This window comes from Lissotriton helveticus, chromosome 7 (genome assembly GCF_964261635.1).
Source record: "Lissotriton helveticus chromosome 7, aLisHel1.1, whole genome shotgun sequence".
NCBI lineage: Eukaryota > Metazoa > Chordata > Amphibia > Caudata > Salamandridae > Lissotriton > Lissotriton helveticus.
In genome coordinates this window covers 112990471-113017311 of record NC_136068.1, presented here as the reverse complement: position 1 = coordinate 113017311, position 26841 = coordinate 112990471, and the positions used below count along the sequence as shown (strand labels likewise).

Sequence of the window (26841 nt, the reverse complement as noted above, 5' to 3'; positions counted from 1 at the left end):
ACACAGCCACCTAAAACTTAACTCAGATAAAACGGAAGGGCTCATTCTAGTATCATCCCCCTCTGCCTGGGACGACTCATGGTGGCCCTCGGATCTGGGCTCAGCACCCATACCGACAGACCACGCACGCAACCTTGGCTTTATCCTAGACTCCTCACTCTCGATGACCAAACAAGTCAACGTCGTCTCATCCTCCTGTTTCAACGTACTCCGTATGCTCAAAAAGATCTTCCACTGGATCCCCACCGAGACAAGTAAGACAGTCACCCACGCACTGGTTACGAGTCGACTAGACTACGGAAACACCCTCTACGCCGGAATGACAGCCAAATTACATTAAAAACTCCAACGCATCCAAAACGCATCTGCGAGACTCATTTTGGACATCCCTCGCCAAGATCACATTACCGGCCACCTGAAAGACCTCCACTGGCTTCCCGTCAACAAAAAAATAACATTCCGTCTCCTCACCCACGCACACAAGGCCCTCTACAAACTAGGGCCCGAATGCCTCAACACTCGACTATCCTTCTACACACCCACCCGCCAACTAAGATCCTCCAGTCAAGGCCTCGCCACAGTTCCGAGTATCCAAAGATCCACCATGGGAGGTAGATCCTTCTCCTACTTGGCAGCCAAGACCTGGAACTCTCTCCCCACTCACCTCCGCCTTACACAGAACCACATCTCCTTCAGAAAAGAACTTAAAACTTGGATATTTGATAAATAATGATCCCCCTCCCCAAGCGCCTTGAGACCCTATGGGTGAGTAGTGCGCTATATAAATTCTTGAACTTGAACCATCCCTTCCAAGTTTCAATTCCCACTTAGCACTTTGAACTGTCAGATCATCCGGAAGAGTTGAAACTATGTATTGATACAGCATTCCTATGCTGCTTCTCTTCTTGATCAGTTCAATAATTGGTACTTTATCCAGCATACCAGGTGTTTTCTTCAAATATTTTTGGATAAAGCTTTGAATCTGTAAATACTTTAAAAAGTTGCGTGGAGATAACTTAAATGTATTCCTAATATCGCTATAAGGTAAAACTAATCCGTCCTCCACCATATCGCCCAGCCCATAGACGCCCTGACTTTGCCAACTATGCATGACGTGATCCTGAAAAATACTAGGAAACATTCGAGTGGCTTTAAAAGGGGTATATAGATTCATATTTGGAATAGCTAATTTCCTCCTAATCAACCGCCAAATAGTACATGCAGCAATCAAAACTTTAAAGCGGGTTCTCTTATAATAACTAGGTTCGAGGACCTCAAGTAAAATACCATTTGTAGCACACCCCAGCCCGATCTCAAAGATAGTAGGGCGATTACATATTAGTACATTCGCTTTGTCTCCACATAACAGCACGCCCATTACTTTAAATGGGACATTATTGCTAAAAGAAATGTTTCTATTTACATAAGGAGATGTTTATTCCTGCCTGATTTGTAATGAACTGTTATTCTTACGTGATGAAATGCTTATTCTTACTGGAAGTGATTCCTCAAATGTTTATTCTGGCCGGAAGGAATGTTAGATCACCTGAAAAGGTGGTAGTTCTTGCCTAATGAATTGAGCCAGTTTTACCGGATGAAATGTTGGTGCATATCTAATGAAATGTTGGTTTTACAGGATTGACATGTTCCCTTTGCTCCCCTAATTAAATGCTTTAATGAGATAGGGATACCTTGACTCTTGATTACCCTGAACCTTGGTCTTAGAAAAAGCTTATTGATTTTTAATCAGACTTACTGGTGTGGTCTCAGTCATTGCGTGTGCGTTTATAATCTCAGTGGATGTGTGTGCTGGGTAGTCACTTAACACCTGAGCTTTCGGGTGCCTACCTGCTCGTGCCAGGCTACCCCCGGGGAACTGGTGACCCCAGTTCCTACACTCTGTGTGTGTGGCTCTGTGTGTATGGCTCTGTGTGTGTGTGGCTCTGTCTGTGTGTGTGGCTCTTTCTGCGTGTGTGTGTGTGTGGCTCTCTGTGTGTGTGTGTGGCTCTGTGTGTGTGGCTCTGTGTGGCTCTGTATGTGTGGCTCTGTGTGTGTGGCTGTGTCTCTGTGGTTGTGGCTCTGTGTGTGTGTGTGTAGCTCTGTGTGTGTGGCTCTTTGTGTGTGTGTGTGGCTCTGTGGGGGTGCAAATGCAATAGGTCTCGCATTTGCGAGAGATTAAGCTATTGGCATGGTAAATGACAATGCCATTTATTTATCTATTTTCAAAACCAACACATGAATAACAATTTTGTCATTTACAATGCCAACAGCTCTAACTTTTGCAAAGGCGAGACCGTTGCATTGTAAATGCTTGTTACAAAGGTGCTTGCGAAATTGAAAGAATGCGGATAAACTAAAACGGCACCAGCTGCAAAAGGCCTCAGAAATTCTCCCCAGAATTAAGAAACCTTATGTTCGGATAAGTCATGGTGAGTGCTTTCCCACAGGCCTAGGCCTGCACCTGTGAGGTAGCACTCCAGCGGCCAGGGGTCTGCCACTTATATCAACCCCGATATTCTGGGGAGTCTTGAATAAAGAAGGCGGGTCTGTATGAGGTGAACTGCTGAAAGCACAGGCAGATACTTACCGAACTTTTTTAAATTTGGAATGCTGAACAGTTGCAGTCATAATACCGCCTAGAATTACATTTGGGCCAATATGATGCTTTGTTATGCTATGTCATGTTATGTTATGCTATGTTATGTTCTGCTATGCTATGTTATGTTACATTTTTTTATCTTGTTTTGTTCTGTTCTGCTATGTTATGTTATGTTGTGTTGTTCTGTTCTGCTATGTTATGTTATATGAAATAAATGAAATACCAGCATTTGTAAAGCGCACGGCTAGCCCCGGAGAGGTGTCCCGGCACTGGGGGCCAGGGGGAAGATTAAGCGAGCTATTGCCCAGAGTCACATGGTGCTGGGCTAACCTGTCGCCGGCACCGGGGATCAAACCTGAACCCCATGGTCCGGAGTCAGGCACCCTGGCCGCTGCGCCACACCTATTACGTTATGTTAGCTTGGGATGTATGACGTTACAACGCATACTTTTACAACGCCTACCTTTACAACGCATTTTTTACACCGCAACATCCATTACAAAGCACACCATTACAATGCATGCCATTACAACGAATTCTTTGAAACTACCTTTACAACGCATTCCACTACAACGCATACTACATTTACAACGCATACCATTACAACGCATTACATTACATTGCATGTAAGGTAAGTGTTGGATAGTGTAGGGGTAAAAATTACTATTCTAACTCCAGGGGGTGCAACAGTAGGGTAAGTGTTGGATAGTGTAGGGGTAAAAATTACTATTTTGTATATTGTAATGGATTTTGCGTTGTAAAAGTTTTGTTGTAATGGTAGTGCGTTGTAAAAGTTGCGTTGTAAAGGTTGTTCACCGTTAGCTTGTTATGTTATGGTATCTTGTTATGTGATGTTATAATATGTAATTTTATGTGATGCTATGTAATGTTATGCCATATTATTTTGGTTCGAAACGCTGTGTAGTTCACAGTGATGCATGATAAATACATGGTGTTAATGGGTGCTATGGGGCTTATTAGAGGGAGGTCTCTTAGACAAATACGGTTTTCAGGATGTCATGGGTAGGTGTATAGGGGGCTAACAGGTGGCATTTGCATTCATCATCCTAAATCCTTGTATAGGGTCAATGGAGATCTGTCTTTATTGTAGGGTCATGGGTTAATAATACTGTTGGTTACATAAGGTCATGTGTGCAGGGGGTTACTGCAATGCCATGAATCAAGGCATGTGGGTTCATCCAGGGTCACGTGGTGCCTCGTTTAGTGCTAATGTACCAATAAAGGAGTAGTGATGTAGGCCCCTGGGTGAAATATGAGTTAGTATGTGGTGACGTCTACACAGATGCAGGGGAAAAGCCGTGACATATGTAAATGTATGGGTAATTAATGTAAAGTATATTGGGGGTGATGAAAGCGTGTGGGTGAATGTGACGGGGGTCACTCAGGGGCAGGTTACTGCTGGTGTACTCTGAAGAGGGGAGGGGGCTGGCCAGCCCTTGGGACCCTCCGAGTGCGCGTGCATGGGGTGGGCTCATTCACTATCAAGGGTCTCGGGCAGCAGGAGGGGGAGTCTCCAGCAGCAGGGCGGGGGGAACCTCGCTCTGCAAGGAGGGGGCGGGGAGCAGACAGAGGAAGCCTGGCGGAGAGCAGGAGGCGGAGAGAGCTGAGGAGCGGCGGCGGCGGCTGCTGAGCACTGCGGAACACTGCAGTATCCCCCTTCCTCCGGGGCCCCCACCCGGAGTCTCTCCCCCCAGCCATGACTGCCCCGGGAGGGTCGCGCTTCCCCTGTGTGGAGCCCCACTGCACCCAGCACAGGCGAGCGTCCTGACCCCGTCCCTCGACTAGCATCCCCCCAGCTACCTGCATAAGCGCTGCATCCCTACTGTAGCATCCCTTCTCCCACATACGCCATCCCAACGCACCGACATCCTTTCCCTCTCCCAGCCAGCTCCTACTCCCCTTGCATTGTCCTCCCCATCCCACGTCACGTTCACCCCTTTATCTCTCACCATCTCTCCGTCTCATCCCACTGCACCTGCTCGCCGAGCTTCCATTGGGGATCCCACCCCTCCAGCTGTGCCCCGCGCGCACCTGCCCTCACCCCGCCTTGTGCCTCCATTGTTACTAGAAGACGGGAACTCCGCTTTCGTCGTTCACACCCGCCCCATCTTTCAACTGGTCCTTATGATCCCACCCCCCAATCCTTTCCACCCTGTCCCAAGTATCCTTTCCAGCAGCCCCTAAACCCCTCAGATTCCATTCTTCACACCAGCCGTCCTTCCCAGCTGCCCCCCGTCCTACAAACACCCCCCGCCAACACCTATCCCTAGTCCCTGCCGGGTACAATCTTTGCCAGTTACTGCTCCCTCCAAATCTTATACGCCACAGCCCCAGTACACCTAATAATTAACCCTTGCAGTAGCCATCCTCCCCATCCACTGCCCCCCCACGCCCCCGCTTCTTTCTCCTGCCCTATCCAGCTATGCCCGTCCCCTTTCCAGCACATTTACTTTTAATCCCTTATCCATTCGCCTGTAATTGACCACCCTTGTGGTGTAGCGCCAAGAACTGTGCACTCAAACAATAACCACTATAATAACTACCTCTCTGTTATTCTTCAAGCTCCTTCTGTGAGCCCCCAGATCACTTTCCTATGCATCCTCCCAGGTCCTTCTCGTTATCCAACCACCATTTCCCCAAATCCTTCCTCTCCAACTCACCCTCCCTGTCCATTAGCTGCCACCTCTCCCTTTAAACTCTTCTCCTTTACCCAGCCCCCCCCCTTCATCCCTCCTCCCACTAGAATGGTCCAGAAGTCACGCAATGGTGGGGTCTACCCAGGCCCTGCCGGGCCCGGGGAAAAGAAGGTGGGATTTGTAGGACTGGACCCTGGGGCCCAAGACTCCACGCGGGATGGAGCCCTGCTCATCGCTGGCTCCGAGGACCTCAAGCGAGGGGGCATCCTGAGCAAACCCCGGGGAGTGGCAGGGACTGGAAGGCCCCCCAAGAGGAATGCACTCTACCGCAAGCTCCAGAACTTCTTGTACAACGTTCTAGAGAGACCCCGGGGCTGGGCTTTCATCTACCACGCCTACGTGTGAGTATTCAACCATCCAGCAATCCCATCTACCTTCACATTTCGTGATTATATACCTTTGAGATGATGGTGGCCGGCATAAAACTTTTGGTCTGATAAATGTATGTATTGTACCATGAGTGTCTGGTGGTTGGACCACCTTTTTGTGCTCTTGGGCTCTGTTGTCCGGGTGGGCGTCGCGTGTGCTTTATAGACTTCCGTGAGAGGTGGTTACAAAGGTAGTGAGATCTACTGGTACTGGACTAAAGGGATCAGCCCAGGGCCTTTTCTTACTCATTCATGTGATTGGGTCAATGGACCTGGCTGGGGCAGCCATTGAACGTGGTGTTCCGTAGATGAAGAGACTTCTGTGGACGGAGACCTGTGGGACAGGACTCTTGACTAGCCCAGGAGGATAGTTGCTGGGTGCTTAGAGAGCTCAGCGGCTGTGCCTTTGGGTGATGTTTCTGGGGCCTGCAGTTCCTCAAACTTTTGAGTGTATGGTGGTTGGACCACTATTTTGTGCTCTTTGGCCTCTGATGTCCGGGTGGGCGTTGTCTGTTCTGTACAGACTTCTGTGAGGTGTGGTTATGAAGGTAGTGAGACCAGTTGGTGCTGGACTAAAGGGATCAGCCCAGGGCCTTTTCTTACTCATACATGTGATTGTGTCAATGGAGCTGGCAATGGTCAGCCATTTAACGTGTTCTTCCAGGAGACCCTTGGGACAGGACTCTAGACTGGGCCCGCGGGAGCTTTGCTGGGTGCCTAGAGATCTCAGCGACTGTGCTTTTGGGTGATCTTTCGGGGGCCTGAAGTTCACCAACCAATTATTGAGAATCGTTCCTTGACTGCTTTGTCCATGACCAAAGACATATATTGGGAAAACCCATCTTCCCACTAGGAACCTTGGTGCCACACCCCTATTTCCTGGTTTTGTGAGGCCTCACTGGGTAGAGCTACGTCATTGACTGTTCTCCCTGCAGTACAGAACCTGTCAGTGCACGTACCATGACCGACGTCACTTCCTTGAGACAATCTTCCACCCTCATATTTAAACGAATATTACTATCCGATAAAATATGTGAAAGTCACCGAGGGGGGCAATAACTTCTTTGACACAGCTATCTTTGTTTCTACCTTTTGTATACAAAAGCTTACGACGGGTTTGTTTACATAATGCTGATTATTTTGATGCCATACATTCTCTCTCTGACATCACTGACTTGTTAGTCTTTAATCCGGCAAAACTTATGCATTTCCTCTCCACGATTTCACAAACAGCTTACAAATCTGCTAGAGGTAATACATTTCTGGTCTTTGCCTTTACAAACGTCTTTTAAACCTGAGAAAAGTCCGAGTCATACAATCCCTGTCTTTGACGTCACAGACATCTTGTAAACCTGCAAACAGTCCGAGTCATAGAAGCCATTCAATGACATCAGAAATATCTTGTACACTTGCAAACATCTGAGTCACACAATCCTGTCTATGACATCACGAGCATCTTGTACACTGGCAAACATCTGAGTCACACAATCCTGTCTATGACATCACGAGCATCTTGTACACTGGGAAACATCCATCTGAGTCACACAATCCTGTCTATGACATCACGAGCATCTTCTACACTGGCAAACATCTGAGCCACACAATCCTGTCTATGACATCACGAGCATCTTGTACACTGGGAAACATCCATCTGAGTCACACAATCCTGTCTATGACATCACGAGCATCTTCTACACTGGCAAACATCTGAGCCACACAATCCTGTCTATGACATCACGAGCATCTTCTACACTGGCAAACATCTGAGCCACACAATCCTGTCTATGACATCACGAGCATCTTGTAAACTTGCAAACATCTGAGTCACACAATCCTGTCTATGACATCACGAGCATCTTGTACACTGGCAAACATCTGAGTCACACAATCCTGTCTATGACATCACGAGCATCTTGTACACTGGGAAACATCCATCTGAGTCACACAATCCTGTCTATGACATCACGAGCATCTTCTACACTGGCAAACATCTGAGCCACACAATCCTGTCTATGACATCACGAGCATCTTCTACACTGGCAAACATCTGAGCCACACAATCCTGTCTATGACATCACGAGCATCTTGTACACTTGCAAACATCTGAGTCACACAATCCTGTCTATGACATCACGAGCATCTTGTACACTGGCAAACATCTGAGTCACACAATCCTGTCTATGACATCACGAGCATCTTGTACACTGGGAAACATCCATCTGAGTCACACAATCCTGTCTATGACATCACGAGCATCTTCTACACTGGCAAACATCTGAGCCACACAATCCTGTCTATGACATCACGAGCATCTTCTACACTGGCAAACATCTGAGCCACACAATCCTGTCTATGACATCACGAGCATTTTGTACACTTGCAAACATCTGAGTCACACAATCCTGTCTATGACATCACGAGCATCTTGTACACTGGCAAACATCTGAGTCACACAATCCTGTCTATGACATCACGAGCATCTTGTACACTGGGAAACATCCATCTGAGTCACACAATCCTGTCTATGACATCACGAGCATCTTCTACACTGGCAAACATCTGAGCCACACAATCCTGTCTATGACATCACGAGCATCTTGTACACTGGCAAACATCTGAGTCACACAATCCTGTCTATGACATCACGAGCATTTTGTACACTGGGAAACATCCATCTGAGTCACACAATCCTGTCTATGACATCACGAGCATCTTCTACACTGGCAAACATCTGAGCCACACAATCCTGTCTATGACATCACGAGCATCTTGTACACTGGCAAACATCTGAGTCACACAATCCTGTCTATGACATCACGAGCATCTTGTACACTGGGAAACATCCATCTGAGTCACACAATCCTGTCTATGACATCACGAGCATCTTCTACACTGGCAAACATCTGAGCCACACAATCCTGTCTATGTGTCTATGACATCACGAGCATCTTGTACACTTGCAAACATCTGAGTCACAAAATCCTGTGTATGACATCACAAACGCCTTTTAAACTCGTGAACAGTCCGAGTCATACTTGTTTGTGTCTGTGACATCGAAAACATCTTGTAAACCTGCAAACAGTCCAAGTCCTACAATCCCTTTCTATGATATCACATACACCCTGTCAACATGTAAACCTATCGAGCCACATACCTCCCTCGCCTCCAAAATTATGGTATCCCAAACAGCTTGTAACCAACGTGATTCCAATGATCCTCGTCCATGAAAGACATCACAAGCAGCGAGTAAGAATTGATTTAGACACCCAAGCCACCTTAATATATGGAATCAGGCAGATTCATACTACCTGAATGTGTTGAAAGCAAAGAGGGTTAGATGGATGCATTTCATGCATAGGAAATCAAATGCAGCCTTTAAATATGTAGGCATGGTTCTCTCACCAAGACATAATAAAGAGCTTGTAAGAGCGTGTACATGTCGACTGATACATTGCATGACCTTAAACACCCCTAATTGATACATTCCATGACTTTAACACTGGAAACAGCCTGTAAGTATGTAAAAAGACCTAACTCACACATTCCATGACTGTAACATAGCAAACAGCTGGCAAGTATGTGAACACATCTAACTCATACATTACTTTACTATGACATCACAGACAGCCTGAACATATGTAAACACATCTAACTCAGACATTCCAGTCTATAACATCACAAGCAGCCTGTATCTAAACACGTCTAACTCATACATTCCATGACCTTAAACACCCCAAATTGATACATTCCATGACTACAATACCGCAAACAACCTGTAAGTATGGACAAAGATCTAATTTACACATTCCATGACTGTAACATCTCAAACATCTGGCAAGCATGTGAACATGTCTAACTCATACATTACTTTACTATGACATCACAGACAGCCTGAACATATGTAAACACGTCTAACTCAGACATTCCAGTCTATAACATCACAAGCAGCCTTTATCTAAACACGTCTCATTCATACATTCCATGTCTATAACATCACACGCAGCCTGTTAGTATGTCAAAACGTCTAACCATACATTCTTTGACTATAACATCACAGACAGCTTGTAAGTATGTAAATACGTCTACCTCATACATCCCATGACTATAACAAAGCAAACAGTCTGTAAGTATGTTAACATGTCTAACTCATACATTCTATGTCTTTAACATCACAAGCAGTATGCAAATATTTGCACAGATATAACTCGTATATTCCACGACAATGGCATCACAAACAGCCTGCAAGCATGTAAACATGCCTAACTCAAACATTCCATGACTATAATATCAAAGACAGCTTGTAAGAACCTGCACAGGTCGACTCATACATTCCATGGCCATAACACCACATAGAACCTGTAACTATGTACACAGGTCTAATTCATACATTCCATGACTATAACATAGCAAAAAGCCTGTAAGTATGTAAACATGTCTAACTCATACATTCCATGACCGTAACATCACAAACTGCCTGGAAGTATGTAAACATGTCTAACTCATACATTCCATGACCACAACTTCACAAAAAGCCTGTAACTATGTAAACAGGTCTAACCCATGTATTCCATAACTATAGCATAGCAAACAGACTGTAAGTATGTAAGCATGACTATTACAAATAGCCTGTAAGTGTGTTAATAGGTCTAACTCATACATTCCATGTCTATAACATCACAAACAGCGTGTAAGTATGTAAACAGGTCTAACTCATACATTTCATGTCTATAACACCACAAATAGCCTGTAGGTATGCAAACAGGTCTAACTCATACATTCCATATCTATATAAACGCAAACAGCCTGTAAGTATTTAAACAGTTCTAACTCATACAATCTTTCACTATGACATTACAAAAAGCCTGTAAGTGTGTCAATAGGTCTAACTCATACATTCCATGTCTATAACATCACAAACAGCTTGTAAGTAAGTAAACAAGACACATTCTAACATTCTATGTCTATAACTTCGCAAGCAGCCTGTACGTTTGTAAACATGGCTAACTCATAAATTCCATGGCTATAAAATTGCAAACAGCCTCTAAGTATGTAAACATGTCTAACTCATACATTTCTTGATGATAACATCACAGACAGGCTGTAAGTATGCAAATACATCTAACTCATACATTCCAAGAATATAACATCTCATACAGCCTGCAAATATGTACACAGATATAACTCGTTTATTCCATGACAATAGTATCACAAACAGCATGTAAGTCTGTAAAGATGCCTAACTCATACATTCCATGAATACAACATCCCTAACAGATTGTAAGAATCTGCACAGGCCGACTCATACATTCCATAACCATGCCATCACAAACAGCCTATAAATATGTACACAGGTCTAACTCATACATTCCATGACCATAACATCACAAACAGCCTGGAAGTATGTCAACATGTCTAACTCATACATTCCATGACCACAACATCACAAAAAGCCTGTAACTATGTACACAGGTCTAACCTATGCATTTCATAACTATAGCATAGCAAACAGTCTGTGAGTATGTAAACATTTCTAACTCATACATTCCATATCTATAGCATCGCAAGCAGCCTGTAAGTATGCACACATGTCTTATTCATTAATTTAATGTCTATAACATCACAGACAGCCTGTAAGTATGTGCACGTCTAAATCGTGCATTCAATGGCTACAACATAACAAACAGCCTGTAAGTGCGCAAACAGGTCTAACTCATACATTCCATGTCTATAGCACCACAAACAGCCTGTAAGTATCTACACATGTCTAACTCATACATTTCATTTATATATCATCGCAAACACCCTGTAAATATTTAAACAGTTCTGACTCATACATTCCTTGGCTATGACATTACAAATAGCCTGTAAGTACCTAAACAAGCCCAGCTCACATATTCAGCCCACTGCATCACAAGCAGCCTCTAAGTATGTGAACATGTCTAACTCATACACTCCACGTCTACTACATTGTGAGCAGCCTGTAAGTATGTACACATGTCTAACTCATACATTCCATGTCTATAACATAACAAAGAGCCTGTAAGTATGTAACCATGTGTAACTCATACATTTCATGTCTATATCATCACAAATAGCCTGCAAGTATGTAAACAGGTCTAAATAATACATTCCTTGCCTTTAGCATCACAAATAGCCTGTAAGTATGTAAACAGGGCTAACTCATACATTCCATGTCTATAACATCACAAACAGTGTGTATGTAAGTAAACAGGTCTAACTCATACATTCCATGTCTATAACATCACAAGCAGCCTTGTAAGTATGAAATAGGTCTAACTTGTATTTCATGTCTATCACATCACAAACAGCCCGTAAGTAAACATGACTAATTCATACATTCTATGTCTATAACTTCGCAAGCAGCCCAGCCTGTAAGTATGTAAACATGGCTAACTCATACATTCCATGGCTATACAATCACAAACAGCCTGTAAGTATGTAAACTCGTGTAACTCATACATTTTTTGACGATAACATCACAGCCACCTGTAAGTATGCAAACATGTATAACTCATACATTCCATGACTATAACATATCAGTCAGCCTGCAAATATGTACACAGATATAACTTGCATACTCCATGACAATAGCGTCACAAACAGCCTACAAGTATGTAAACATGCCTAACTCATACATTCCATGACTATAACATCGCAGACAGCTTGTAAGAATCTGCACAGGTCGACTCATACATTCCATGACCATAACATCACAAACTATGTACACAGGTCTAACTCATACATTCTGTGCCTTTAGCATCGCAAACAGCCTGTAGCTATCTAAACAAGCCCAGCTAGCTCACATATTCAGTCCACGGCATCACAAACAGCCTGTAAGTATGTAAACATGTCTAACTCATATATTTCATTTCTATAACATTGTGAGCAGCCTGTAAGTATGTACACATGCCTAACTCATTTATTTAATATCTATAACATCACAGAAAGCGTGTAAGTATGCACACATGTCTAACACATACATTGCATGTATATAACATCACAAACAGTCAGTAAATATGTACACAGGTCTAACTCATACATTGCAGATCTATACCATCACAAACAGCCTGTAAGTATGAAAACATGTCTAACTCATACATTGCATGTCTATAACAACGGAATCAACCTGTACTATGTAAACAAGCCCAGCTCACGTATTCAGTCCGGGGCATTACATACAGGTGTGTACTTGAAAATAGGCGCGCCTCATACTTCCTGTGTCTATGGCATCACAAACAGCGTACAATTCAAACATCAGTGACGTCACAAACTATAGGTGAGGCTGTAAGTAGCATCTCAAAGGGTCTGCAGCGGCGTTCCTAGCAATAGTGCTGCGATTGCAGAGGTAGCGGCGTCCAGAAGGCTGAGGGGTACACTGCACCCCAATTATAGCGGGTGTTCAGTAGAATCCTTGGGGGTCATCCTTGCTTGCATCTGAGCCATGTGAACTCCTGCTATGGGTCTGTGTGCGTGCAAACAGTCCAAACCGACATATTCTGTTTCTTACATTTCACATGGCTCGTGCCCCTGTAAACAAGCCTGGCTCGCACACTCTGTCTAGGCCCTGGTTACGACATCAAGAAAAAAGCTTGTATGCCTGGTACCACGTCCGACATATACATAATCGGTCTATGACATCATGGGCAGCGATTAATCCTGTAAACAAGTTTAATCATCTATGAGGCCTGTCTCTTACCTCTCCTTTACGTGACTTTGCAATTTCGTAAACAGAGCAGACTTATACCTTTCCCTGACTATAGTATCACAGACAGTTCATAATTATGCAAAAAGTATTTATACATTAGTTTCTATGACGTCTCGTATATGTTATAATCTGTAAAAACTAGCGTTTTTTCATTCTAATACATTCGAATCTATGACTTCACAGGGTTGTTGCCATCCTGTGAACAGGCCGGTCTCGTGCATTCCCTGTGTGACTTCAAAGGCAGATTGTAATCTGCATGCAGAACTGGTATATATTTTCATTTCATTGACGTCACAGGCGGTTTGTACTCATGTATAGAGGGATGATTTATACATTCAAGCTTATGCAGGGCACGAGTCGGGGGTACACGCAGATACACGGCGTCCCCCCACTCTTTTCACAGGGTGGACACTGTCCCCCCTGCCAAGAAGATGGGCCCCACAGAAACATGCTGAATTTACCCCGGTGTAATTTTCAGATAGTGGGACACGTTCGTTCAGCAGCACCTGCACGAATATATGTCTTTACCACGAATACAAATACTCCGCATGGCATTACCACGCGAATTTTACTTCGCAAGTGGCTTTACCACGCAGCTTTTTAGTACGCAGGTTCTAACATCGCATTTAAAAAACGTTACGTTCAGCAGCTCTTACTTCCATCCACCATGGAAATATGCGTGAAAACACGTCTACCAAAACTAAAAAAGGACTACAATTTTGATGTACACTGCCACGTCTTTGGTGCGGCTCTTTTCTTTTACTTTTTAATGACACTGTAGTGCGTTTTTTTAATGTATGTAGCCTGCTCGTTTTTTTTTTTTAATGGGGGGGAGACCCCCCCAACCCCCCCAACGTCATGCAGAACTTACAAGCAGGACGACCAAAAGGAATACCACTTGCGTGGTAAAGACGGTCGTGGAAGGCACCCGCGTTCGAGAGACGTTTGCGGGGTAAGTGGATCGTTGATAACGTCATGCGTGGAAAAGACTTCGTTGTAAATGATGTTTCCCCACCTGCACATTGCCTGCTTTCCATTCCCAGCAGCAATGTGCAGGCATGGAGGGAGCCTTTTTTCACCTCCAGATGGGCCACAGTTAAGGGGCCATCCGGCCTCCTTTTGTTTGTATATGCTGACTGGGGGCCGCCTGTTGCCATCCTGTGAACAGGCCGGTCTCGTGCATTCCCTGTGTGACTTCAAAGGCAGATTGTAATCTGCATGCAGAACTGGTATATATTTTCATTTCATTGACGTCACAGGCGGTTTGTACTCATGTATAGAGGGATGATTTATACATTCAAGCTTATGCAGGGCACGAGTCGGGGGTACACGCAGATACACGGCGTCCCCCCACTCTTTTCACAGGGTGGACACTGTCCCCCCTGCCAAGAAGATGGGCCCCACAGAAATATGCTGAATTTACCCCGGTGTAATTTTCAGATAGTGGGACACGTTCGTTCAGCAGCACCTGCACGAATATATGTCTTTACCACGAATACAAATACTCCGCATGGCATTACCACGCGAATTTTACTTCGCAAGTGGCTTTACCACGCAGCTTTTTAGTACGCAGGTTCTAACATCGCATTTAAAAAACGTTACGTTTAGCAGCTCTTACTTCCATCCACCATGGAAATATGCGTGAAAACACGTCTACCAAAACTAAAAAAGGACTACAATTTTGATGTACACTGCCACGTCTTTGGTGCGGCTCTTTTCTTTTACTTTTTAATGACACTGTAGTGCATTTTTTTAATGTATGTAGCCTGCTCGTTTTTTTTTTTTAATGGGGGGGAGACCCCCCCAACCCCCCAACGTCATGCAGAACTTACAAGCAGGACGACCAAAAGGAATACCACTTGCGTGGTAAAGACGGTCGTGGAAGGCACCCGCGTTGAAGAGACGTTTGCGGGGTAAGTGGATCGTTGATAACGTCATGCGTGGAAAAGACTTCGTTGTAAATGATGTTTCCCCACCTGCACATTGCCTGCTTTCCATTCCCAGCAGCAATGTGCAGGCATGGAGGGAGCCTTTTTTCACCTCCAGATGGGCCACAGTTAAGGGGCCATCCGGCCTCCTTTCGTTTGTATATGCTGACTGGGGGCCGCCTGGAACCTTACATTTAAATGCAAATGCCACAGTGGGAAACAAAGGCACACAGCTTGCCTTCTCTTCACAGGTACTTAAGAGAGGCATGCTTTTGCCTTTGTTCGGTCCCTGTATATAAATATAGACGCTGTAAGACTGTCAGATAGATCTGTCTGTCCCAGAATTTACACAAATAATTTAAATAGCACTAGTTTATTTCTTTTATAGCGCTACGTCGGGACATCATGAGATCATTTGCATATTGGCTTACTTGGTCAGCCCCCCCCCCACTTATTTTTGTAGGACTTGTGCCCTGAGTTTATGACTTCACAGGGTGCTTGTCATCCAGTAAAAAGATAAACATACATGCCTTCTCTGCAGTGCTTTAAATGGGCCGGTACTCACCGGTACTGAGTACCGGCACTTCCTAAATTTATCACTTTGAGTACCGGCACTTCTCTTCTTCAAAAGGAGAGTACCGGTACTCATAAAAAGGTAGACTCGTGGCTGTGCTGGTGAGCCGGAGTTGGACATGTCACTGGCAGCCGAGGCGCCGCTTCTGCAGCCCCCTCCCACCCATCAGAGCCCCAGCTGAACTATTCAGCACAGCTCTTGTGGATAATGTCCGGTGCTCGCCGTCATGCTGTGCTTGAAAGAGGTGGTTCAGGATTCATTTTACCTGCTAGTGTGCGCGTGTGATTTTCAAAGCGCCGCACTTCAGGTAGTGATAAGTGAAAAGTAAGTCAGTGCAGGGTAACACTTTGAACATAAATGTTATCAGACAAAAGGGCGGCGGAATCTCACACGTCCTTTCGGTTTGATGTGAGTGTTAATGCCCAGACAATGCAATTGAAGTGGCCCCTGGAGCCTAATCTGTTTTCTGCATTGAGGCGCTTACCTTCCAAAGGCCTCCATTGGCTGGTCTGCTTCTTATATGCCAATGCTGTGGCAGGATGTTTCATTTCCTGCCTGACAGCCGGGCCCCAGTGCACCCATGAAATTACCCTGCTGCCTGGAGTAGAAGGAGGAAGCCGGTGTTTGAGAATCAATCACCTGCTCACCTCCTCCTGTTATTGCTGTGCCCAGTAGAGCCCGACTTCTGCCCCAGACTCACCACGCCATCGTGAGTCTCATAGTGGAAGCAGGTGGCACAAGCAGAGACACTGCATCAGGGCTCGCTGTCTGACTCTCTGAAGAAGAGACAGGCTAGCGATCCCCGCAGTGCCAGCCAGCAGCTCCTCGTGGATCGTTCGTACAGCAATAAAGAGATCATTTAATATTCTCCTGCTGCTGACATTTAAACTGTTTGTTACAAAAATGATTAGGGCTCCAGCATGGCATAGGGCCTTGCAAATGGGCACACTAGAGTTCTCTGTGTGTGCTGAATATGCGCTAAGTTTTGTCTAAACTAGCAGTTTTGCTGATTTATTAAGTGTTTAACATCCCTGCTTGACAGTGACACTACAAAGCAGCACCCTTTATTTTCTCAGCACAGTTAGACTTGCTAAGTCAGAGATAACTCATGGGATTATTGTTGCCGCTGTCGAGAAGTCAGAGTTTTCTCTACTGGCAGTTCGCACTCTGACCAATAAGTAGCGTAGATGGTTAATGGGTCTTCAAAAGGCGTATTGTATTGTATGTGGATAGCTCAGTGAGTTGCTGTTTTTGTCACAGAGATCCCTTTGTTACATGTGGTTTGGCCGCACCTGAAGCTGAGGTTGGGGTGGAGGGTGCTGATTTTTATTGAAATTAAATAATAGCTTCAAAAGCACCTGCTGCCGAGTTTGACTTCCTTGTTGCTCAAATGAGTGCGATTTCTGATATTTGTCTACTTCCATTGACTTCATACCATGGTTATGCTCGCAAGAATGTGCCACTCTAAATGTTACACATCTAGTTGTTGCCTGACTCTCGTAAATCCACTGAATCTATGAAAATGTCCCACATAAGCAATCTGAAACAGCAGCTCGACTCAAATGTGTAATTTTTTTATTTATTTATATGATACCCTCATTTTGTTAGTGAGAAAGTGTCACTCACATCGTTGAAATGTCACTCATAATTACAATGAAAATATGAAAATGTCACACATAGAAATCTGAAACCTTGGCAGCTCTGGGGTCCATTCTGGTCCTGAGCTGTCAACATATTCACACCATCCTCTGCATTTGCGTAAACACAGGAATCCTGGCAATCCCCTGGCAGTGGCAATTAAAAAAGCCATACTGAAGAGTATAACATGGCTTTTAACATACCAAAATCTTTTGTGTGTCTGCTTATGTTTGTCTGTTTGCCTGCATTTGTAAGCCTGTTTTTTGTAAGAAAAAAGTGAGAGCGAAAGAATCAAGACACTCTCAGGAGGTATTTTATAGAAAATGGGTGGCCCTTTGTGTGTACATGTCTGCTCGGCGACAAAGGTTCATAAATAACGTAGTAGGGAGGCTTGGTTAGTGAGTGGATGGGTGAATGAGTGAGCAAGGGTGGATGTGCAGATGAATGGATGGATGAGTGAATGGATGGGTGAAAGAGGGTGGATGATTGGATATAAGGGCCGACGATGGGTGGATGGATAAGTTAAATATTGGATGAATGAATGAAAGGTAGAGATGGATGAAAGGGTGGATGATGGATGAGTGAAAGGAGGGATTGAGTGAAAGGGTAGATGGAATGAAAGGGTGGATGGTATTAAGGAGTGAAAGGGTTGATGGATAGATGAGCGAAAGGATTGATGGGTGAGTGAAAAGGTGTATAAAGAGATGGATGAGTGAAAAGATTAATGGATAGGTTTAAGGAGGGATGGATAGGTTTGGATATGAAGGGTGGACAGACGGAATGGTGAAAATCAACTGAACGATGGATGAAAAACTGAATAGACAACAGAATGTAAACGGTAAATGGTGAACATCAGCAGGTAAATGGTTGGATGAAAGGATGAATGGATAGATCGATGGAAGAGACAAGAGATATCTTATGGGGAGGGTCATGATGATTTGCTTGGTGCCATAAGAGCTTTGGTTCGAAGTGGGGGTATTTTCAGTTTCTTCCTACTCACTTGCTCAAAAATATATAGTATTGTGCTAAACAGCAATTAACAGTATGGCATTAAGAAGGTGCAAATATTGCAAAAAAAAGTAAATGTTAACATATTATTGCATTTCTCTTTCATTTTATGTAATGAGTTAACCTGCTTTGTTTATATAACCACATTTATCATGTGTTTTGGTGTGTGCTGCAACTATTATAGAAGTCGTTAAGTATCATCATGTCCTGCCCGTAGCCCCGCCCCTAGCCCCGCCCACTCACTACACCTCTAGCGCATTTTAATGAGTACCTGCACTTATTTTTTCCCATTTAAAGCACTGCTTCTCTGTGATGTCAATGGTGGACTGTAAGACTGTGAACGGATCTGACCTTAGACTCCCCCTCGTTTTCACCCATGTAATCCTGCACCTTAGCCTAACTGCCACCCTACAGGCCCGCTCTGAGCGCCACACGCATACACCATGCCAACCTAGGCCTACCCCTCCCCCTTCCCTACCAGGACGAGCATCCCTGTTTACTCCCTGCCCACGCGCTAACTAACCAGCAGGGGCACGAGGCGCTGCAGGCAGCGCATGCGCAGTGAGGCAGCCCAGCCCATCCTCTCAAGACCTCTTAGCGGGGCCACAACACCAAGGGTTCGCGCGGCCCGCAGGCGCTTACAGGCCGCAGCACGAGCCAGATGTGAATTATAAATAACAGCAAAATAACATCCAAGCAGCCAATCATAGCCTCGAAAGTCGAAACGACATCTCTATAGTAGATTGGAAGATGTAAACCGTGGGTATTTTCGCGAAGCATCTGCGTGATGTCACAGATTGTTAGAAAAATAACCAAGCGGTGTACATTCCCCGTTAATGACAAACTGACAGCCTGTAAATGCCCGCATTCATGCATTATTCATCCGTGAAGCGGGCTGACAGCTTTGTTATCAGCATGGCTGGACTGGGGAACCAAAATCAGTCCTGAAAAAATGCTCAAACCAGTCCCACTCCCTTCGTCTCCCCGAGGAACCTCTCTCTTTCCAACCATCCGTTCCATTCGTCTCTCCTCTCTTCTCCCTCTCAGGTCGCTTTCCCCCATCCCCGCTCTTTCTTTTGAAGCCTTCTGTTCTCCCTAAAATTCCTGAAATGCACCTGGTGGCGCTGGGCAGTAACAGAGGCACGAAGAGCGATCTTAAGCTTTCAAACTGGCCTCCATGGGCTCCAATACACCTGGGAAATGTCCGGTGGAATAAAAGGTCTGTCGGTCACTGCTCATCAGCCGCGGTCGGTAGTAGGAGTTCCTGCAGGGCGGTGACGTGGGGAGGGGCAGGGTGGGGGTTAGTAATGTATGGATCACAGAGTTTAAAAGGTAAGTAAACATATAAATAAATAAAACGAATTTCGTTGCGCGCACTGCATCGCATTTGGTGATGCAGTGCGCGCAACGAAATTCGTTTTATTTATGTATATGTTTACTTACCTGTTAAACTCCGTAATCCATACATTACTACCCCCCTCACCCTGCCCCTCCGCCTCCCCACGTCACCGCCCTGCAGGAACTCCTACTGCCGACTGCGGCTGCTGCTTGTCAGTCTGTAGACAGGTTTGACTATACACTTCCCGCCTATGACGGAAGTAGGCCCGCATGTACATTCATGCATTGCGACGTCACAGTTTGACCTCCTAAATACAGGCTGCAATCATAAATTCATTTTCTATTGCATTACAAACACCATATACGTTTGTAAACAAGTCTGACATTGCATTTGCCTTCTACAGGCCCCTCCAATGGTTTGCAAGTGCAGAAACATGCCCTTCGCATCCCTGCTTACAGTGCCTACAGTGTCCCTCATCCATGGTCACGGGCACAGAATTAAGCTCCGCCATTGCTTGCAATTCTCATAGTAGCTCATGACCAAATATTGTGAAAAAATAATGCACAAAAACTGCAGTGATTACAGAAATCCTCCAAAATGTACCAGACAAATTGTAAGAGACCAGCTATCCAGACATACCGCAGAAACTCCGTGCCTCATAATACAATAAATCTAGGGACATATTTACAAACCATTTGCGCATGGCGCATGTCACTTTTAGTGACGCTCCGGTGGCGCACAGTGCTTAGCCATATCTAAGAGACCACGGAAAGCCACCCTGTGAGGCTTTTTATGGCCTCGTAAATATGGTGTAAGGCAACGCAGCACAAGTCGCTGCGTTGCCTCACACTGTGTCAGGGAGGCATGCCAAGGGTGTTGCAGTGGGTGTTCTCAAGAAATACCCATAGGTTTTAACACTTTCCCAGATCTACAAAGGGCAATAATCTGGGAATATGTTAAAACTCTGCACCTCCCCAGAGGTGGCGTAACGCGGAGAAATAACATTATTTCTTCACGTTTTTGCTCTTTCCACATGCGCTGCATTCTGCAGCACACATGAAAGAAGAAAACACCTCTTATTATTGTTTTTGTGCAGGAAGGTGTCCCTTTCTGCGCAAAAATAATCATGCAAACAACACAGACACCCTTCCACCATAGTGCAAGGGTCCCTGCATTGGTGCACGGCAGCTAATTGTGCACCAACGCTGGCTGAAAAGACAGGAACGTGCCGTATTTTGCAAATACAGCACCATATTTTCTAAATACGGTAAATTCCTCCCCTTTCGAATTGGCGTAGGGTAGCATTTGCAAAATGACTTGCGGCGCTGCTCTATGCCAATTCTTTGTAAATATGCCTCCAAACATGAAGTTGAAAGAATCAAAATAATCTTCTAGATCTGCATAACCAAAAAGGATAGGCTGCATCCGCAGATTAAACAGCCAAACAAAACACCCAAAGAAGCAGTAACATACATAGATAAATATCCTCTGCCTACAGGTAACACGCCTCAACCTTACATTCTGCTCTTTATAGATCCTCAGACTGCATCCTGTCTCAAAAGCCTATTCCCACCACACTCCTAAAACCCTGCACGAAACACAACCCTAACTTAATAGCTAGTGATTATCCTCTCTCATTCCTTTGTAATGAATGATCCTCTCCTTGCAGTCCATCCTCTGCATGCCTAAATGTGTCTGAGTGTCGCCTCTTCTGCTGCTTCCCTGTCTGCCTTAGTCTGCACTATATCTCAGAATAAACCTAAAATCACAATCTCGCCTTCTGTGGAGCCATTCCTTGAGGTCTAACAATAGCTCACCTTTTCTAGCCTATCTGCCCTCCTGTCTTTGACTCAGCGCTCATCCAGTGGCGGCTGATAGGGACGGGTTGGCGGGCAGGGGGGGTGAAAAATCCAAATATTTTAAAAAAACATCTCTTCCGCTGTCTCTCCCTTTCTCTTCCTGACTCCGAGTCCGAAAGAAGCAGTGAGCACACAGGCTCCTCTAAGTCAATCACGACGCTGCTGTCACCATGACAGCAGGGTTGTGATTGGTCTGGGCACCATGGTTCAGCGCTCAGATGGGGACTATTAGCTTGGGCATGTCCTCCACCCAGGCTGTGCATTACAACCCGGTGGAGAACATGCAAAGTGCATATGACTGTTTAGCCGGCCCAAGACGGCCGACCAAACGGTCATGCGCACTTATTGTGCACAAACCACTCCTCCTCCCTTTGCCACCAGCCCTGCCCCACCCTAACCTAGTCCCTTAGCAAAATAAAATGATATTAACGATGTTATTATCATTTTATTTTTCCTTTTTCTACTGCTCTCGTTGGGCGACGCTCCTCCGCCTTAGCGTAGGAGCACCCCAGGACTCATCACAGATCACAAACTGCTCCTTCTAAATAACCTCTCTGTGCTATCCAACATCGTTTACTGTCCTCTAGCCTGTCCCCTCATCCCGTTGTCAACTTACGTGAACTTTCATTAAGGGAGATGATGTGGCCCAATGGATAGAGCTGCTGACCTTGGAACTACTGCCTCGGCTCTTGACTCCAAATTGTGTGAAACTCAACAAATCATGCCATCTTCCGGTGCCCCAAAACATGAATGTGTTATGTGTGTGTAATCCCTACTTGATGGTCACAAGCTTGCAGATCGGCTCCCATTCACCCAAGTAATGTACAGCGCTCTGTTGCTTCCTAGCTAGGTTTGCACTATTTCAAAAGCAATACATACAATCTACCACAAGGAATCGGAGGAAATGCCGCTAATAATTTCTCAAGAGCACAAGCCAAACCCAATAACTACAACATATGTGCATGTATTTTTATTATGATTTTTTTCGGAAAACATGAGGCTGGCAAGACCGCTAAAGCTGCCTATAGACCACACCTAAAAAGTACATTGCTTTGGAACACTGTAGTAACTTCTGTGCTGCGATGGGCATGTGGAATTACCATATATTGCCAAGAATGCATACATTGCCTTCAGGTTCTGTGACATGGGGCCTGGCTCACAATAGAATTACAGTTTTCTTTGTTTCTGTGTATTTTAATACACAATCATGAGGCTTATTTACAAGCCCATTGCGACACTTTTGCATTGCTGTTGTGTCACTTTTTGTGACCCAGCGACGGAGTAAACAATGTTCCAGTTTGCACCCTGTTTACAAAGTGACTCACCTAGGCAAATGCGTCACCTTGTAAACCCCTGCGCCACATTATACCTGTGTCAGGTATAATGTATGCAGAGTGGGCATTCCCACACCAGAAAGCTTCGTAGAAGTGACAAAGTGAAATCTACAAGATTTCACTGCGCCGCTTCTAGGATGCCACTGTGTAATCTTATGCCTGCTTGAAGCAGGCGTAAGGAGTGACCCAGTGCAATAAGCATAGGCCTCCCCCATGCATTGCTTGAGTTGCATCAGGCTTATGACACAACTCCAGCAATGCATGGGTTTTGTGCCAACAGATACGTCAGAATTTCTGATGCATCTGTCAATCCTTGCGCCAAGGTGCGCCGTAGTGTAAATACGGTGCATCATGGGGCACAAGAGTTTCTCTCGCAGGCGCAAGGAAACTAGAGAATCGCTGCTTTAACGCAGCGATGCGTCAGATTCTTGTAAAAAAGACCCCATATATTTCGCTTTTTGGAAACTGTTTGGAAGATATGGCGTCTAAGCAGAAATCTGTGATTGAAAAAGTTTCTATTTTGGGGTAATGATAGAGGTTTACTGTAAATGAATATTTCAAGGAGCTGTAAAGGAAACCCTTCCAAAGGTAATGAGCAAGATGCAGTCTGGCCTACCTGGAATAGTGAAAGGCCTATCAGTCTTGGGCAGATCTTGTCATATGTCAGGCCCTTGCTTGGCATGTTCAACTCTAAGGGTTTTGGGGAGTAAAAGCATGACATGCAATCAACTTTGACCCAGTTAGACCACCCCTTCCTTTCAGAGATCACGCTGACACATCGCTGACTGTTAGCCAACCCCTCTGGGCATTCGGATACGCAAGAAATGTGAGCGAGAATGCAGACTCTGACATGCCGCAAGTTTTAGCCTGGCGTGTGACTGAGTCCACCCCAACTCTACTAGCCTCTCACTAGCTCAGGCCTGACATGTGACTTCTTCCATGGCCCTACTGGCATTCCAGTGGGAAGCCAGACTTGTGCCTAACATTTGCTTTGCCCTTCTGCCTAAAAGGTCACAAGCTTCAGGACGATGCCGCGAGAAAGATATTTATTGAATTTTTCCTTAGCATCGTCCCTCGAAATCCCCCTTACCCGGCCCCACCGCCCCACCGCTGTTACCTGCACGGACCGCGGCTGCAAGCTTGACACATGACATCTGCTGTCAGAGCCCCACCTGCCTTTCAGAGCTGTACGATTGACATCTGACTGACTGCCTAAGATGAATGGCCTTTCAGAGGCATCAGCCTAGAAGGACACATATTCATTCTCAGCCCTGCTGCCCTGTAGAGACACAAGACTGAAAGCTGCTCCATTCTGCTGCAGCTGTACCAGCCTTTTAGTAATTACATGCCTCGCATAGGTCTCAGATGGACCAGCCTGATATGTGTGACCAACTCTTGACAGCCTTTAGAGGCGCACGCCTCATATGTGACCTACATGTGGCCTTTTAGAAGCACACACATGGAGTGTTTGACTAGGCCTCATCCCAAATGGACTTTCAGGTGTATCAGCCTGAAACGTGACGCAATCATGCCTGTCTTTAAACACATTCACAGGAATAAGCATGTCACCTCAGCGGCTCAGTCGCATCTTTATTTGCTTTGAAGCTCGCACGTGAAGCGTCTGATGTAAGACTGACTCTTCTTGGTCTTCTCTGCATTTCAGAGGCGCCAGCGTGGTGTGGCTGAATGTCACAGTCCCGCCTTTTTTAAGTAATACGTTCTTTACTGCATAATTAATAAAAATCTTTGTAATGAGAAAATTACATTCAAAGAATATGGACAAAGCGCTTAAAATGTCTTATTTCATTGCAATAAAATTAGTTTAAACAATTAAAATTGACGGTGGAATTTTTACTAATATATCTATATACCCTAAAAAAGTAGAAAAATATAAAATCTCATATGCTATACAAGGATAAAAATACAATTTAGGGGCCTGTGGCTTTTGACTGGCTCTTTTTTGACTAAGACTGTCTTTCATCTTACTGTGCCCTGAAGTTCATGGCAAACCTTTCAGATTCCCACACCGTAAGTGTCTGATTTACTCTGTATTTATTTATTTATTTACAGGTTTGTACCGCGCTAGATTCGACTCCCGGAGTATCTCCGCGCCTTTAGGCATCTACAGCATATGTTTGGGGAAGAACCAGTTCCAGCCCTACTGGCCTTCAGAGGAATCAGCCTGAGATATAACTCGCTATTTTACCTTTCCAAGACACTAGCTTTACATGTGACTGACTCTTCTCCAGACCTTCGCACCTGTCAGAAGTACTGGACTAATATGTGGCTGACTTCTCCCCAGCCCCGTCAGTCTTTCAGCGACACTGGCTTAACACGCACTGAAAGTCACAGCCCTTCCTGTCGTTCAGCACTATCCCCCAGATGCATCAAAGTTATGTTTTGCGAGTCCTTAATAGCGAATTTTAAGGATTCGCTTTTAAAGACTCGCAAAACGGGATGCATGTAGGAATCGCAATATTATTTGCGATTTCTACTGATTCCTTATTTGCGATTCGCTAATTGCTAATCGCAAATATGGAATGGCTTTTCCATTCATTCCCATGGGCATAAAGGCCCATAGGAATGAATGGGGAGTCATTCCTTATTTGCGATTAGCAATAAGCGAATCGCAAATATGCCGCAATTTCAAGGGTGCCACACCCCTGAAATGGTAATGTTCACTGGTGTTGCGCACACACATGTCCCAAGGACATGTGTGTGTGTAACATACAACTTAGAAAAATGCACTAAAGTGCATATTTCTAAGTTTTTGCTATTTACCACGTAGTTTGACTTCGGGGTAAATAGCGGCCCCAGATTGCGAATTCGCAATTTTGGAATGGTTCATGCATTGCATGAAATTGCGATTCCTTAAATGCAATCGCAATTTGAGAACTCGCAATTATTTGTGAATTCTTAAATTGCGAGTGCATGAACCCTTGATGCATCTTAAATGCCATTTTTGCAGGCGCAAACAGCCGAATTTTGCGATTCACACCGTTTGCGCTCGCAAAAATGCTTGATGCATCTACCTGTTAATTCCTAAAGAGTCTGACTTTGTCAACAACCCTTCTGGCCTTTCAGGGAAACCGAACTCACTTGTAAATAGCTCCGGCCCTGTCGGCTTTTTAGAGGCTTCAGCCTGATATGTGACTGACTCTTTTCAGCCCTGTAGACATTTGAGATGCACCAGGCTAATAGTTGACTCACTCTACAGCCCTGTCGACCTTTCAGAGGCACCACCTCGCGATGTGATTGGCTGCCTTGGTCCTTTCAGAGGTATACCAACCCGCCATGTTTTTGGTTGTCTCTTCTACCCTATCAACCTTCCAGCATGTTACTGACTCCGCTCCAGCATTCCCGGCCTTCCAGTCTGCACCTTGTGACGTACTATCCTCTCTGGGCGGTCACGACTGTGGAGCGCCCTGTGGGCGACGTCGCTCACGTGGCTGATAAACACACATCTGATCAGTGCCCTCTCCTCCATCACCGCGCAGCTTCCCGTCTCCATAGCAATGCTCAGCAGCCTCATGGACCAGCCTGGGCTCCCCGTCACTTGCAAACTCTGCCTGTCTGTCTCCTGCTTCAGGATCAGGGGAGGCCCAGGCGGCGACGACCAGGATAGCGGGTGCCTCTGCCTGGCCCCTGGGTCTCTCCTTCCCCGACACAATAGAAGCAGCACTCGGAAGTCTGTGTGGGTTGAGAAACCCTCGATGCTTGGTTAACAATGTTCCTCAAAGCAAAAAGGGGC

At 45.2% G+C, this 26841-nt stretch overlaps 1 protein-coding gene across 1 annotated transcript in view; it reads left to right on the top strand.

Annotated features, from left to right (window-relative positions):
* The first annotated feature begins 4686 nt into the window (after positions 1-4686).
* KCNQ2 (potassium voltage-gated channel subfamily Q member 2) overlaps positions 4687-26841 on the top strand; it is a 359037-nt gene continuing 336882 nt past the window's right edge. Inside the window, exon 1 of the mRNA XM_078650429.1 lies at positions 4687-5657. Coding sequence (XP_078506555.1) covers positions 5365-5657 — 293 coding nt within the window. The 5' untranslated portion in view covers positions 4687-5364. The remainder of the gene's footprint in view (positions 5658-26841) is intronic.